The sequence below is a fragment of the Limulus polyphemus genome, unplaced genomic scaffold (assembly GCF_000517525.1).
Source record: "Limulus polyphemus unplaced genomic scaffold, Limulus_polyphemus-2.1.2 Scaffold55, whole genome shotgun sequence".
NCBI lineage: Eukaryota > Metazoa > Arthropoda > Merostomata > Xiphosura > Limulidae > Limulus > Limulus polyphemus.
Genome location: NW_013665665.1, coordinates 1,326,473 through 1,343,763, shown reverse-complemented (window position 1 = coordinate 1,343,763; position 17,291 = coordinate 1,326,473). Strand labels below are relative to the sequence as shown.

The window sequence follows — 17,291 nt, the reverse complement described above, 5'->3', positions numbered from 1 at the left end:
ACTACTACTACTAACTACTAACTACTACTTACTACTACTACACACACACACACACACACACACACACACACACACACACACACACACACACACACACAACCAGTAATATATTTTGGAATAGCCTGAACTTAATGAACACAGATAAAAATTAATAATTTTGAGTTTTCTTTTCCATCTTAAATTACATATCTAGCAATATAGAATTCATGTGACATTTTGAGTAGAGTAAGCTTGTTTCATCATCTGTGTAAAGCTGAAGCTCATTTGTGGATATAAACAATTTCATTGTAATGTTTTACAGTGATGTTCAGCATTTGTTAGTCAAATTAAATGCTTACTTTTGGATGTTCAACTTTAAGCAGTTAAGTAAAACATTAGGATATATCTCTTTGCTTACAAAACTTGTGTAACAAATTATTACAAACTTGGTCTAGGCCCAAAGTAAAACACTGAAGTTTTAGTGTGATTTAAACAGGACATTTCTGGCTTGGATTGTTGTCTTAAGGCTGCCATAATGTTCAGTATAGCAGATGAGTTCTGATGTTAGGCAAAAGGTTTCCTGAGCAGTGAATTATGGTCATTAAAAGATGCATCTGAAGTGCTGTTTGTTATGTATCTTTTATTGGAAATCTGTAATGGACTAATTAAATGGATTACGAGCAAAAAAAAAAGTGGTGTAGCATGATTTGATTGCACATACTAGGAATTGAAAGCTGTTTATAAGAAGGTATTGCAAAAGTCTTTGCAAAGTTTTCCAAGAAATTCTCTGCTGAAATATTTGTTTCATTAATGGTTAGTAACATGTTTCAAAAGTAACTTCTAATTTGTGTATTATGGTAATGATTGTTGGTTTGACCAACACCATTTATGTACACTGTTACTTTTAATGAAATATATATGCAGTTTTACATATATATCTTGAATAAGCTGATTTTGTGTAAGGAAGATGAGTGGGAAAATCCAAAATAATGTTTAAGTTGATGAAGAATGAAGTTTACCTTATTAAGTCCTTTATATGATTATATGGTAATTTTAGGATCACATTCATCTCGGAGAACATGTATGTGTTAATTAACTTTTAAACACACCAATATTTTAAATATGTTTATTAGCTGTTGTTTTTGTTCATAACACAAGTTAATATAGTTTCACGTCAGTGATCCTTTAAAAGTTTTTAATATAGGCTCTGCAAACAAGTTTTATTTCTCTGACATGAATGGCTTTTAAATGAACACTTGTTCTTTTGTGATTATTTCATTTGTGATAAATTGTTTTGACTACTGATATAAAGTTGTATAAGTAATTAGTTGTGAGTGTTAATTTTTCATATGGTTTACAACTTTTAAAAAAGAAATCTAAAACTCAGTTTATTATGAATTGGTATTGGAATGTTACATAAGTGAAGTATTATTAAGAAAGCAACATTTGAATGTTCATATACTGATGCACAATGAAAATGCAACATTAAGTTTTACATCAATAGCTCCTTGGGCACATACAAAATATTCTTTATATTTGAAGTAGTGAGCAAATAGGTCTGTAAATTGTTTGATTAGTGTTGTATCTTGGGGTAAAATCCTGGGCTCAAGTCGTGACTTTATAAAAATGCAAGATATTCAGTGCGTTTCTTTTGGGCATCAGTATAATAATTTTGTTCTCAAAAGAAACACTTAACATGTTTTTATGTATGACAATTTATAAGCAAATCCTTTCTGTTGGTTTCTGTAAATATTTACACTTAATTTACGGAAAACAAATTATGTAATGTGATACTTAACTTAAAACAGTTTAGATTTAAAAATTGGAATGTTAGTAGATTGGTCTAATTATTGTTAAGATACAAAGTTCTGGTACTACTAATAATTGGTAAAGATTTAAGCACTATTAAAAAAAACCTGTACCTTTCTATCTTGCTCTTTTCTAATTTTCAAAAGGGTTACATAGTGAAGATTTATCATATTTTTTAAAGATTTTATCATATCTTCAAAGACATGAACATTTAAGATATATGTGGAGCGTTTGTTGATTTTAGTATATGATTATTTTTTCTTTATTATTTCTGAAAAGAGTTTAAGGAAAGAAAGAATGAAATGTCAAGAATAATGCTAATAAATAGTTGCTTTGTGTAGCCATTTAAAGATTGTGCCAATTTGTACGAACTTTCGAAAATGGGTAAGTATTAAGTTGAGATTTCAAATATACTAGGTACATTGAGATATTCAAGAGCAGCCTTCAGGAAGTGAAAACTGTGATAGGAATGGGCCACCAAAGAATGCGAATGATGTCAGCTAGACCAAGCCCATATGACAGAAATGATCGACTTGGTGGTCTTGGCGGCCGCAGTGGTCTTAATAGAGGCTCCCGTAGTTTTAGAGGTAAGGGTAAAAAAACCTTTAGTTGTGAAAAAAGAATTTTCGTTGTCATAATTTTTCTCAATATCTTTCTTACATTGACTTTCTATGAAAGAAAAATTTAGATAATATATCCAGAAAAATAATTATTGCCAGGAAATGTTTATTTGCTTATAACAGATCTAATTAAAAGCACTTATGTTATCCGAATGAACTTTTAATCATATGGTTATTACCAGGTGTTAACAGAATGTGCAAATAGAGTAACTGTATTATTTTTTCTTCTTCTTGCAATTGAATTTGATAAAATACTTTTATTCATCAAATGTACATTTAATTGTGTGATTATATCCGTATGTGTGTATATACGTGTTGTGTACAGCATGTTTTATAATCAAGGTATTTTAAGTAAAACCATTTTTTAGCTTAGGATTTTTACACCAAACTGTATGCTGTTATGTAAATTTCACTTTAATACATTGTTACTGACAGATAAATAATTTGCTATGGTTTCACTATGAAGTAGTCTTAATTCTTGTTGCCAGAACAACTTACTTGGGCAATAAAGTTGATAAGAAAAAACAAACAAACCTGAAAGAAGTACTTATAGTAAGAACCATTGTTGGCAAGAAAATTGAATGCTTTGAATAATCACCCTATAACATCATCATACCATTTTAACTGTTTTCTTGCTTTATCTTTTATATTCCATCTTCATTTTAAGAACATCCTGCCATGAAGGTCATTACATATGTATGCTCTTGTACAGTTTTTATTGTTAAATGCATGGTTCATGTTCAGATTTATATAAACTAAAATATGTTCTTGAGTAATATAGTGATACAGTTTGCACACAATCCAGTTTAAACAGACAAAACTATGAAATAAATGAATCATTATTATTCTTTATTCAAATGCTTCATTCAAAGTGTGAAGTCATGCATATTATTTTAATTTTTACTTGAGTTATATATATAGTGTAACTGAAATGTCTTTTTGATTCATTAAAAGGAAATTTGGGTGATTGCATAAGTAATCTTGTAAAAAAACAAAACAAAATAAAAACAATCTTTGTTTCTGGATCAGTGAGCTAAGATAATATTAGCTGAGTGGAGTTTTATTTTAAGATGAAATGTTAACTTAAAGTAACAGTTTCATTATATAATTTTTTTTACACAGCTATTTCACGACATGTTATAGCAGAGTGAAAAAAAGATTTGTCCGGCAAAAAAATTTTAGAAGTTGGAAGGAGAATTTTGTTAAACTGGTTTTCTTGGTGCATATGTGATTGAAATCTTAATTGTTAACGATGTATAATACATAAAATGTGTTTTCAGTAATTGTGGGTCAAACATTTATTTGCAAAAGAAAAAGTGACAAGAAGCACCATCTGCAAAACTTTCACCAACTGGTATATTATTGAAATATGGTGAGTGTTTTAAAAATACAAATAGGAAAAGGTGGTTTTAGAATTAAATGAGGTAATGAGTAAATAATGAAGTTTGTTTTAATACTGGATTGTTTTACATTATTTTCAAGTAACTGACCAGTATATTACCAATCCAATATACTTATAACAGGCTTTGTGCAAATAACATTTTTTGATATGAATTTTAAATATGTTTTAGGGTTCATGGATGATGATACTTATGGAGACTTTGGTAGCAACTATGGAGGGTTACCAAAAAGAGGAGGTAACGTTTTTATTTTTTGTTTTAATGATGTCGTGTTCGAAAGATTTTATAAATATCTTAAATATTATCTTTTATAATAATGTTTACAGTAATGCTAAATCATTTTATGAAACAAATAACTTTCTTACAGACTGTAGAGCATGTTCTTGCTATTTGGTTGTGCCATAATTTTTTTTTTTTTATATTTCTACCTTATATAAGATATTATTTGATTACTGTAAATTTTCATTACAAGGGGTGAATGTGGAAGTTGATACTGTTCTTAATGTATATTAAAATTGTATGTAAGTTTAATACAAATGGCATGTTAAAGATATAAAATGAATATATGTTGCTATTTTCCTCAACAAATTTTGGTTATTAAAAATTATTTAAATTGGGTAGACTGACCTCTGATATACTGATAACCTTGTTGAGTTGCTTTCATGCTGTTAACCATTTGACTTGTGAATTCTGAAGCTAATTCTGCAATTAATGTTTCTTTTGGAATCTTTTGAAGTTTTGTTCTTAGTCTTCCTTCTTCTGATACTTGGGTCATGGTTTGTACTTTTAGAAATTGTTTCAATTTTCTTACATTTATCACTCCTCTGACCTTATAGCTGTGTTCTCTCTAGCTGCCCCCAAGTGGCACAGCAGTATGTTTGTGGACTTACAATGCTAGAAACTGTATTTCAATACCCATCTATTCATTTGATTCAGTTCATATTCATTCAATTATTGATGTAATTATCCTTTAGATATATTTAAAAACGTAAATGAAGATGTCACACTTTAAGTTGCTTGATATGAGATAGGTTTAAGGTACCTTTTTTTTTTTTTTACTTGAAGACATTGTATCTTGTATAACTCTGGCTTCTCATTGGTCCTTTCTCCTGCACTCTTATGATTATGCTTATTTTAAGACTTTCTACCTCAATTACTAGGTGTTAGCTGTTCTTTTTTTCTTTAGTCTTTTTTCCAGGATTTATTGGATTCTTTACATGTTGTCTTTTTGCAACTGTTACTGGATTAGTCTAGTCTACTAAGTGTATTGCTTGTAGGGTATACTCACGTGCATGTAATGCAATATTTTTTGTTGTTGTTTTTAAGACTGAAATCACCAATTTTCTATTTCGAATATTTGTTTATGTTTATGTTGTTGTTCAACATGTGGAGTGCTACATCAGTCGGCCGATAAGTGCATCCCAGTTATTCTCTGATCAAAAGACAAAGTATAAATATGAATACTTTTGGCTGTATTTATCAGTTATAGAAGAAATACGATGCATGGATGACAACACATTCCAAGCAGCAATACACTTTAACTCTACAGTCTATGGAATGCTTTTAGTCCAATGGTCATCCTGGCTCTAACAGATAGTCTGTTTCGTTTCATGAATTTGAAACACCAAGAAAGACCTCCCATAAAATCAGCAATACCAATCTGCTTGGCAATTTGCTACATTTGAAGGCGTATCAGGGTCATGGATAATGATGGCCCACATCTCTCTGTGATGTAACCTAAATCTTCTCCCAATGTTGGCAACTTTGCATATCCATCCCTCATGGCTCGTTTAGTTTTTGGTATTTCTTTTTTAATTTTGGCTGTTTTTTCTGCCACTATTACACAGATTTTTTGTCCACAGCTTCTGTTGCAGTGTTCTTCTGCATACCTTTCATCTTTGGGTCAGTGCATTTATAGTGTTGTCAGTCATTACAGTATTCTGGTGGATTGTGGACTTCCTTTCTTTGTTCAACCAATGGTAGCCACAAGTTACTAACCTCTAATCTTGAATTTTTGTTTAGTGAAGGTTTTATTGTATTACTGTAATGTAAAAGGATTAATTTTTCTTGTCTTTCAAAATTTGTCTGTGTCATTTGGTTGCTGGGTATACACAAGAGCGGGTGATACATGCTTAAAAGTTTTTTAGAGCACTTTTTTCCTCAGGTGTGGGGTATATCAGGGGGTGAGTTATTTATGTGAAAATACGGTACTTTAACATTTTATGTGATCAAGCTATTACTAAAGGGTTTTCATCCTTTACAGAATTTTTGATAACCTTCAAAATTTGTCTTTCTTAAACCCTTTTGCATTTGTCAGTATTTCCTCAGAATTGATTTCTCAATCAGGAGAAACTTGTGAGCATGAGTTGAATAAGGCTTTGTTACTTCCAGCTGTAATCCAACTTTTAGATGCCCTGTATGTAATAGCCATCATTTTTGCATTACCCACTTTTTATATACTACTTCTCAGTCTTCTGCTTTTTCTCATTGCTTTGTTCCTTTTGAATAGGATGTGTAGAAGCAAAGATGAGATGGATTAGCCATGAGTCTAAGTCTAACTTGTATGAACCCAGAAATTAATGCATCTGGGTTTTTAGATAAACACATTTCAAGGAATTTGTAACTTTTTTTTTTTTTTTGGCTTTGCAATCCTTGTATTCTTTGTATGCCTACTTCTGTTGTCTACTCTGTCTTTTATGTCCTCAGCTTTTGGGACAGTGGCATATCTTTACCAAGTAATCCTCTTAGGTTGTGCTCGCATGAGACACCTTCAGTAAAGTCTTACCTTTCAGTAGAATTTATTTTCAAACTCATTATCTTGGAGAATTTCTCTCTGGCTGCAACTCTTGATTACCTTCTATTTTTGCTCAGTTCCTTTTCTTCCACTTCATGATGATCTACACCCCTACAAGGTTGCCTTTTTTAAAAGCTAGGGTACTATGTATCAACAATCGGGTAGGAACTTGATCCTGCATGCTTTATTTTTTGTACTGTCCCTCTTCATTTTTAGCCCCATTCACATCATATTTATCTCCAAGCCTGTAATCTGCTAGTTATGAAAATTCTTGCAGATTCTCTTTCCAGAGATCATCAGTTTCTCTCTGTGGAGTGTACCATTCATCTTTTATTTGGTTGTGCTAATAGCTTAGTTGTCCTATGTTTGATGACTTTAAAATGCCAAACATCTGTATTCTTCAACTTTATTGGTATCCAGTTATTACAGACCCAAGTTTTCCAGAAGTGGATGTGTTGAGCCAGTTTTTTCATCTGCATTTAACAACATGTCAAGTTCTCCTTATTGCTACACACTGACTAGCTGAATCTTAGTTCCCCTGCTGCATCATCTATTTTGCTACCTTGTTCAAGACGTGTATTCCAAGATCAAATGTCCATCTTCCACAAAATCATTCATCTACAGCTTTTAAGTCTGGTTGTTATGTAGTCCTTTGTATAGAGAAGCCAGTTATCTCTCCTGAGCAGCTTAAATGTTATCAAATTCTTGCTGATGCTCATCCCTAGTCATCTACAGATCTCTTTATTGTCTATTTGCAGGAATCAGTCCTTTAGAAATTCTGTTTTTTATATTTCTCTAACTCCTTAACATGTTGCCTCATTCTGTATGTTATTTCATGATCTGGTTTATCAGCTTTTATGGCAGACAAGCAAAATACCAGTCCCCACTGATGGATAAAGCGAAGGTTAATCTATGAATTTATATTATTTCATGGACTTTAAAAAGGTTAATTGTGTTGCACTCTTGGTTTTACTCGGAGCCAAAGCTTTGAGCTACTTATACCGCCTATCGCGAGAAGTAATTGTTAAGGATTTCAGTCAAGCTGAGAGCCACTCAACAATGACGTACTGTAAATCTACATTCTTACTTTTTAACTTATGTCACATTTTTAAATGTGAATGATAGTATGATTAATTGATTAATTCCTAACATTTTAGTGTAGAATATCCTGCTTGCAAAATAAAATTTGGCATCAATATTATTCATGCCTGTTCTCTCATCATTTCAAAAATGAATGTTGAGCTTTGCTGCATGTGCATCTTTTCAAACAGTAGACAGTCAAATACTCATACAGACATCACGGTTTGCAATATATATAAGATTACAAAGCTTCACTCTCTGCCACCTTTACAGATCCTTTTTCCTTACATCTTTCCCAGGTCCCTAAATATTGTCCTCAGTTGGACTGAGGTCTTATTTTAAGATATTTCTCTTTTCTTCCATTTGAAATTGTAATTACTTGTTTGCCCTACTCTCTTTCACTGAAAGCATATTTTTCTTCTGTTTCTTACTTTTTGTATGATAAGATCTGAAATTTATGCTCTCAATTCTTGTGGTACTTTTTTTTTCAGAAAGCTTTATACTTATAACTTCATATGTTAAAGCCTAACTACCACAATTTGAGTTTCAAGAGAAGGTAACCACAGTTTTTAACAATTTGTGTTATCTACTTTTGCTAATCCAGACCAGTTCTTTGCTCTGTGTTATTAATGTAATCTTTCAGAGGGGCACAAAAAATTGTTTATAGCTTAAAATAAATCTTTCTCCATGATTCATACTCAATCTACATGAACGAATTGGCTTGTACAGCTTATCTGTCATTCTATCTTGACCTATCTGAAACCCTTAAAAGTGAATTTCTGCTTACATCTCACAAAATTTCCTGTTTGACAGTTTGGCTTTTCAGATATAGGTATGCATTAGAGCAACGGTTTACAACCTTTTTCCAACTGAGGATCAGCTAGTTCTGATCTCAAAATTTCATGCACAGCTTCATCCAATATCTACTTTTTACAGTACTTTTATATTACTTTGTAAAACAAATTTTTTCAACCTTCTTGTAGACTGATCATTGGAAACAACTGCATTAGAGGATATCTTTATATCACATTGGTGTCTCTTCAAGTTCAAGAATCCATAACTGAAGAGCTCAATCATAATTTTCTTTTTACAGTTCAGAATCACACTTAAGTATGTGTGGTGACCTCGACTCTTGGCTCCTTTGTTTTCAGAGGTGTCTTGTGGAATGTAAAACCTACTTATGAAAACAAAAATTATATTTTAGGGGATTCTGGGTTTATACTGATTACTACAGCCAGAACTTTCATGGCATATTATTTTCCTCTCTGTTTGTCTTTGTCACATACGAATACAAGTATATTATCAATTCAAGATATTTGTAATAGGCTTTGTGCAAATAATGTTTTTGATTGAAATTTTATGTTTTAGGGTTTATAGATGATGACACTTATGGAGATGTTGGTAATAACTATGGAGGGTTACCAAAAAGAGGAGGTAATGTTGTTTTTTGTTTTATAGTGAAGTTAGTAGGATTTTTGAATTGTTACAAAACTACCTCTTAACTATCAACTTTTATAATTTTTTTCTATAGCAAAATAATTTCATGAAACAAAGAAATTCTTCACAGACTATGTAGCATATAGTTATTCCTTGGTTGTGTTAAAAGTCTTTTGAATTTATTCTTTTTATAAGAGATTGAATTGTGGGTTTTTTTTTATTATGTATGATTAAATATGAAATTTGATAATTATCTTAATTTTTTTTACTGAGAGTTAAAAAATTAAGAATTCTTTTATTATATCTTTATCTGAGTTAAGTACAAATTACCTATTTAAAATATTATAAAATGAAAACTTGTGCTGATATTTTCATCAACAGATTTTGGTTATAAGAAAATAATTAAAATCAGATAGACTTACCTCTGAAACATTGATAGCCTTTTGCTTGTTGAGTTGCTCTCATGCTGTTCACCAACCACATGATTTAAACTTCTGAATGTTCTTGACACAATGTAGAGTATCCACCAAATTTTTACTTGACTTTTTGTACATGTCAGAAGAACTTACATAAGCTCTTATTTACTGCTGTAATTTACATTTTCTTGTTTACAGTCATGCTTTTAACATAGTGTACTCTCATTTTTGTCACAATTTCTGAAGTGTGCAATAATCCTTTTTTTTTCTTTGTGAAATCGTTTTGAAGCTTTCGTGTGCAGAAGGTTATTTAGTACTTGGGGTGGCTGGCAAATCCTGCACCCTTAGACATAGGTGAAAAGGCCTGTTCAAAACAACAAGCTTGTTCATACAAAAAATAAAAGCTGATAACCCATTAGATTTGCATCCACCAGATTCTAACCCCACCAAAAAGAACGTATTTCTCTTGTTTCCCAGGTATGGAACATTTTAAATCTGGAAAAATTCTGTTACACCTGAATGTTCTAGTTTTATTAATGGATTCCATTATGGAATCTTTACTTTTTACTCGTCCTCCTGACATTTGGGACACATCTTATGCTTTTAGAAATTGGTGATATTTTCAAGGACTGAAATTGTCTTGCATTTCGTACTCTTTGTATCCTTATTCCATTCTCAAACCTTAGACCATCAGTTTTTTTTTTAATTAGAGGAGAGGGGGGGGGGTAGTTCCACACTGACTTCTCATTACGGTTGGGTAATTAGTGGGATTTGCTAATCAATTAATCATTTAACTCATTAATCAATTGCATTAATCAGCTAGTAATTTATTCTCATCTTCCTATTTTCAGCTTGTTTTTGAGACTTTTTCAAACTTTTCTGATAGACATCTTTAGGTAAGAACATTTAGGATTAAATTACTGTTTTACATGAAAATATATCATGTGTAACTTAGTATGAAGCCTGTAACAAGCTGAAAATATGCTTAATACAAACTGTGGATTTCTCCTAACAGGTTTTCAGAAGATGACTACTTAAACAAAAAAAAAACTAATCCTATGTTTTAAAATAATTGTTTGTAGATTTCATATGATTCTTGTCACAGTATATTATATAATTTAATGACAACATTTGCTTTGATCCTAGAAAAACAGACAGGACAATTACTAATGATATAATTATACAGACTATTATTCCCATCTTTATTGTATGTATTATTATTATTTTCACAATGTTTCGACCAGTGAATTCTCCCACTGTTGTTAGGTGTTATATCAGATATTTTCTGTATGCATCACAACCAGAATGATCCGAAATACGGGTACTCTAACCACTTGATAGCCAATTGGTTAGAGTGCCTGTATTCAGGATCATAGGTTCAGCAGTTTGAATCCTGGTAATTCCATAAAAAGCTTTCTGGTTGTGATGCATTCAAATTTTTGATCAGGAAGTTTTGGACTTTTTAGTGAAAGAGACTTTCAAAGCATTGCACTGCATTCCCTAGGTTTTTACTCTGGTCTCTTTGTGCTTCTAAAAAATTGGGAGATTGAAGACAAATAATGGATCTTTCCCATCTCAACCTTCAAATTGTTAACTGGATATTTCCAATTTAAGTTGACGAACTTGAGAATGTGACAGTTCCTTCTTGGTCTGCGGGTGAGAAAAGTAAGTATCAAAAATACTACACATCATGTTCAGATTAATTTGTCTTCTTGACACTTTCTATGCTTTTACAATTGGGGGATGATTTATCAGTGCATTACCCTTGCTTTTGGTCTGGCTTCAGCTTCTTACTTCTCTCTGTCTCTCATACATACTCACGCACGCAGACAGACAGACAGACAGACAGAGTTGAAGCCTTTACTAGTATTCTACATACTCTGAATATCAATATTCAATTCATTATTGTAAGGGTGATAGGCTTATTCCAACTGATTTGTCACTCTTGTTGTTTACTTACTCTTAATTAACCACTCCGTTACTTTCTTCCCTGGGATGGATTATCAATGAGTCCAAGTCTTAGCTTGGTGCATATGAGACTTTGAATAAACACATTTGGAGGAAATCTTATTTGTCTCCATTGGCATTGCAATTCCTGGATTCTTAGATGCACCTACTTTTATCTTGTCGGTTTGCCAAAGATTTTCTCTGCTCTCAGGACAGTGGCTTCTTATGATGGGGGTGATTCCCTTGGGTTGTGCTTACATGAGATACCTTCAATGAATTTTTGATACTCAGTGGCTTCCTATCTTGAAACGTGTTACCTTGGAGAATTTTCCTCTGTTCATTTAAATGTTGAGTTCTTGCTACACACCAGCCTTTTCAACCATGTTCTCTCCTGCTGTGTCATATGTTTTAAGGGAATGACATTTTGCAGCCTCGTTGGAGACATTGTCTGTGGCAGTGTGGAACACCAGTCCGTCCGTAGTGATGTACTTTATTTACAGCTTCATGGCTAGTTGTTATTCATTTCTCTGTTAGAAAAGCTGGATTCTTTTTTTCAGGCTACTCAATGTTATCACATTTTTGCTGATTTTCATCTTTGGTGTCTACAAATCTCATTGGGCTATTTGTAAGAGTTAGTGGCTTAGAAATTGTTTTTTTTATCTTTTGTTTGCAACTCCTGAACAAATTGTCTCATTCTTCATGTTGCTATTTAATGATGTGGATTATCAGTTTCTTCTGTGGTAGGCTGCATAGCTGTCCTCTTTTACCTTTACTGATTTTTTCTGGCCTTCTGCTTTCTTTTTCTATCAGTTCCTAGAATCTGCCTTCAGTGGGACAGTTCTTGTTTTAAGATGTCTTTCTTCTCCTGCTTTTGAACCTTTTCTATACTCATATTATGATAGAGCCTTCTTATTAACTATTTGTGCTACCTACTCTTACTGACCCAAATTCTTATTCAGAATTATGGTTTGCCTTAGACTGTGTATTGCTATATTGCACAAACAGAATTTATGGTTACATTTCATAATTTGCCATTTGGCAATGTCTTTGGCTTTATGGTCTTGCGAGGAATTAGAGAACATCTTTAATGCCAGCATGTGGATGAATCCAGATATACCTCTAAAATTCGATTTACATTATATTTCTGTTTCTTCAACTTCAAGATTCTATTGCCACCTTTAGTAAATCTCCAAACCATAACTGAGGAATTCAATTTTTTTTTTTTTTTTTTGTACAACTTAGAATCATACTTGTTTATGTGCAGAATCCCTGATATATCCTTTTCAACCAACTCCTTTATGTTTTCAGAGGTGTCTTGCATGATCTAAAAAAATATTTATGGCACAAAAGTTTTTTTTTTCATGTTTCAAGAGATTTTGTTTACATAGATTATTGCAACCTGGACTTCTGCAGTTAAATTATTTACTACTGTGTTTATCCATATCACATATGAATACCAGTATATTACCAATCCAATATATTTATAACAGGCTCTGTGCAAGTAATGTATTGATATAATATTTAAATATTTTCTAGGGTTTATGGATGATGATACTTATGGAGACTTTGGTAACAACTATGGAGGGATACCAAACAGAGGAGGTAAAGTTTCTTTTCGTTATGAAGATGTGGATTTAGAAGGCTATTGAGTTACATGTGTTATTTATAAGTACTCTTAAATATGAAATTTTGATTTCACTCTTTACATTTATGCAAAATAATTTCATGAAACAAGTATATTTTTCAGACTTAGAACATGTAATTACTACTTGTATGTGCCACGGGTTTTTATTCATACTTTGTATAAGTGATTGTTTGAATAGTGTAATTTTGATTACCTAGGGTTGATTATGAGAATTGATAATTTCTCATTTCTGAGATTTAAAAATTAGAAAAATATTAGTTGTATCTGAGTTTAAAACTATAAAATGAAAACCAATGTTGCTGTTTGTCATAAATTTTGGGTTTAAAGAAATAATTCAAAACAGGTACACTTCTTTCTGAAATACTGATAGTTTTCTTTGTTTAGTAGCTCTCATGTTGTCAACAAACATGTGACTTTAAATATCTGATTGTATTTTTACAGAATGCAAAGTATCTTACCCAGAACACTTCACTTTCCACGTGTCAAGATTTTGAATACGCTCTGCTTTCCTGTAATAATTTGATGTGTTATTGTTGACATTTCCACTATTAACATAGTGTGCTGTCATTCTCACTCTGAATTTTGTAGCTAATAACTTCAGTTAATGCTTTTTGTAAAGCTTTATTCCCACAGTCTTCCCACGATTTTGATTGAGTTTTTATGGCTGCAAATTCTACTTTTATCAAACAGCAGATTTTAGCTTTTAATGCTAAGTATTCTGTTGGTGTGTGTGGTGTGGTTGGTTTCAGAGTTTTATAGATGCCTGTTTTACAGATCTTTAGTCCTTTTATTCATCCATGAACAAACAAGGTGCTTTTGCACATGCTTTTTCACCTTATGTGAGGGTGCAGGATTTGCTAACCAGCCCTAGTTCTGAAGACATTTCTCTTATTTCCTGAAGTTTATAGTGTTTTGCTACAAGATTATTTTGGAATCTTTACTTCTTCCTTCTCCTGACATTTGAGTCATGTTTTAATGCTTTTACAAGTTGATGCAATTTTCAAATATTGTAGGTATCATTCTCGTGGGATTTTATTGTGCTACAACACAGTTGGGAAAATTGCATATCTTCAGTGAAGGGATTAGGTGGCTATTGTAAATTAAATATGTAATTAGATTAAGGACAAGCTTATTTTTTATTTTTCTTCAACTGTTTGTTTCGAAACCCAGTTAAGGGAAAGACTAGATTAACAGAACATCATTAATTCAATTTAAGTCTGAAACACATCTAAAATGAAAATTAGGATTTTATTTTGCTTAACTTTGATGTAGATAGCTTGCTTTGATCAGAAATTAAGCATAATTACTTTAGTGGTCTTCTGTTGATGCTCTGGTTGCAAGAAAACTAGCAAGCTGTTTATGCAGGTCTTCTGTTTTATTTATAAGCATATACTGTAAGTTTATCTAGGTAGCTACTTTGTTCAGAAGTTAATGATATATTTCTGTATTTTGTAGTAAGCATGTGTTTATCAATGTGCATTATCAATCTTTTGTCTTGAAGTGGAGATGATATAAAAAAAACAAAAAAAACGCCGGGTCTTCAAACAGACAAACATACAAAAAATAAGCTAATTTGTTACATAGCAATAATAGTGACTGCCATTATTTTCACTCTTGCATAATTCATGGAAACTTTCACACTCTTTTACAAAAACACTTTCTTTCACATTATATGACCAATTCTTAAGATTTTTGAACCATTACGTGTATAATGCACGTGACTGTATCATTTTACCCTTCAGTAATCAATCTTTGCATGAGTACGTGATGAAAAAAATTTATTTGCTTTATTCAAGCGCATGTTAAGATACCACTGTATTGGCAGTTTGAGCATACTTTTGATGACATGTTACATGTGTATACTAATTCTCCAATTATTCAATGCTCTGTCCAAATTTTCCAGCACAACTGCTAGTGCAAATTGTCTAAATCAGTGTAGTTGTGTTATTTATTTACATATGGCCATTGACAGTGTGGCTATAATAAATTGTAATGAGCCATTGAGATATATATTTACAGGTTTCCTGTATTATAAAGTGATTTCAAGTTCTACACAGTTCACTGAATTATGTTAAGCTTTATATTTTTTGACAAATTGGTAGTTAATATTTAAGTATGTTTAATTGTAAAACTTTGTTAACTTATTGATATTCTTGAATGAATCTGTACATTGCTTTTGTTTGTTTTAAACGTAAATATTAAAAAGTATATAAGATGTTATTATCAAAATTACCAGGAAGGAACATGGAACCTATGGATGTTATAGGTGGAATAGGTAGCAGATTTAATAGCAACAATGGATTTAATGGAAGAAGATGTGACTATGGTCCATCAGGTCACTTTGTGCACATGCGTGGATTACCTTTCAGAGCTATAAGACAAGATATCATAGATGTAAGTGAATCTTATTTTGTGATTTTACGTGTGTGTGTGGCTGCTTAAAAATTGTATTGATGTTTGACATTAATACTAAGTTATTCTGATAAAGGAAATTCTTTAAGTTTTTCAGACCATTTATGCCTATTGGGATTGAGATACTTTATGACAAAACAGGAAGACCTTCAGGGGAAGCTGATGTAGAGTTTGCTAGTCACGAAGAAGCAGTAAAGGCAATGAGTAGAGATAAGGAAAAAATGGGTAAGAATTAGAAATTTATTTAAATGTGGACATGTTTACAGTTCAGTTAGGGTGGTAGGAATGTAATGATCTGAAAATACCTTGTGAATATATATTATTTTAAATGCCTTCAGAGAATCTGATTAGAAGAGAAATGTGAAAGTATTTCAGTTGTGAAGTTTTATAAAAATTGTTGGGTATTTTCAAAGTACTTAACCTAATATGTTTCTTACATCTTAACCTATCATAAGTTTTGTGCATGCTTTCTTTGTGGTGACAATATGCAGAATAATATATTTATAATGAATTGATTAATTTTTAAATAAAGGTGATTTAATTTTGAGGATTGGATACTTAGAAAAATAGTAAACCATTAAGTAACATTGCATTGTATTTAGAAGCTAATGACTTCTGACTGTTATATTTTCAAGTATGATGTTTCATTAGTTTGCATAAATAGTCTGCATTTGTGATGTTATGCTTTTCAGGTTTTGTACATGAATTTTTCTCATTTGCCTGTAAGTGCTTGACAATCATAACATGACAAATACAAACAGCAAAACTACTGAACCCATTTAAAGAAAAGAATTGAACAAAAAGTGAGTTTTTTTCTGACAGAGTACTATATGACAAGATAAGCATGTTCCTTATAGAAAAAAGGATTGCTGCAAATAATAAAAAAAAAAAAAAAAAAAAACCAAGGTTGACTCACAAAGACTATAAAGAATAAAATTAAAGAAAAGCATTAACATTTAGATGGAAGAGTTGGTGAAACTGGAAATTGGGAAATATTGTTAAGTAAAGCAATAGTGATGATGCATTATTTTTTTTCATACTTTACCCTTTTGTGATGGGCTCAGTATAAAATATAGGAATTTGTATACACATTTGCACACGATAAGTATTTATACTATAACTTTTAACCCTTTCAAGACTGGTCATGGGTGAAAAGCCATATCACATTGTTTGTTGACTCTCATTCGAAATTTTATTGAACAACTATTTCATGAATTTATGTCAATAATTTTGGTATCAAACTTTAGATTTTAATTCAAATTTTAGTACTATATATTATTCAATTTCTTAATTTGAAAAACACAGATAAACATTGATTTTTGTGTGTCATGTGGTATGTTGCATGCAGCATTGGTTCAAATTAGAGGTTTGTGTAGTCTAAATACTATGTCTATAGTTTCGTACAAATTAGAAACTCAAAGTACCAATATTGACAAGCTAGAATATAAAATAAGAGCCTCTTTTCAATTTGCTCATGCAATAAACACAGTGGCACATCTTTCTGTTTTTGGAAATGCTCCCCTATATACACTTACTTTTATATATAATACTAATAACCAATTGGAAGCTCAGAATATCTCCTTAGTGGCTTTCTCAGCCATTTTAACAGGCTTCGCACCATTTCTTTCTTTTGAACCAATATTTCAACGAGGTAGGGTGTGTCTTTAGTCTGCTCGAAATTTCAAATTTTGTAGAGTAAATAAAATACATCTTAGTTACTAAGCTTGATAAATTATATATATATATATATAT

At 31.5% G+C, this 17,291-nt stretch overlaps 1 protein-coding gene across 1 annotated transcript in view; it reads left to right on the top strand.

Moving 5' to 3' along the window:
- The window catches only part of LOC106463840 (heterogeneous nuclear ribonucleoprotein H3-like), a 42,142-nt gene that overhangs the window by 18,387 nt on the left and 6,464 nt on the right, over positions 1-17,291 (top strand). Inside the window, exons 6-11 of the mRNA XM_013923922.2 lie at positions 2,206-2,375; positions 3,980-4,045; positions 9,051-9,116; positions 13,019-13,084; positions 15,364-15,521; positions 15,629-15,764. Of these exons, the coding sequence (XP_013779376.1) occupies positions 2,206-2,375; positions 3,980-4,045; positions 9,051-9,116; positions 13,019-13,084; positions 15,364-15,521; positions 15,629-15,764 (662 nt within the window). The remainder of the gene's footprint in view (positions 1-2,205; positions 2,376-3,979; positions 4,046-9,050; positions 9,117-13,018; positions 13,085-15,363; positions 15,522-15,628; positions 15,765-17,291) is intronic.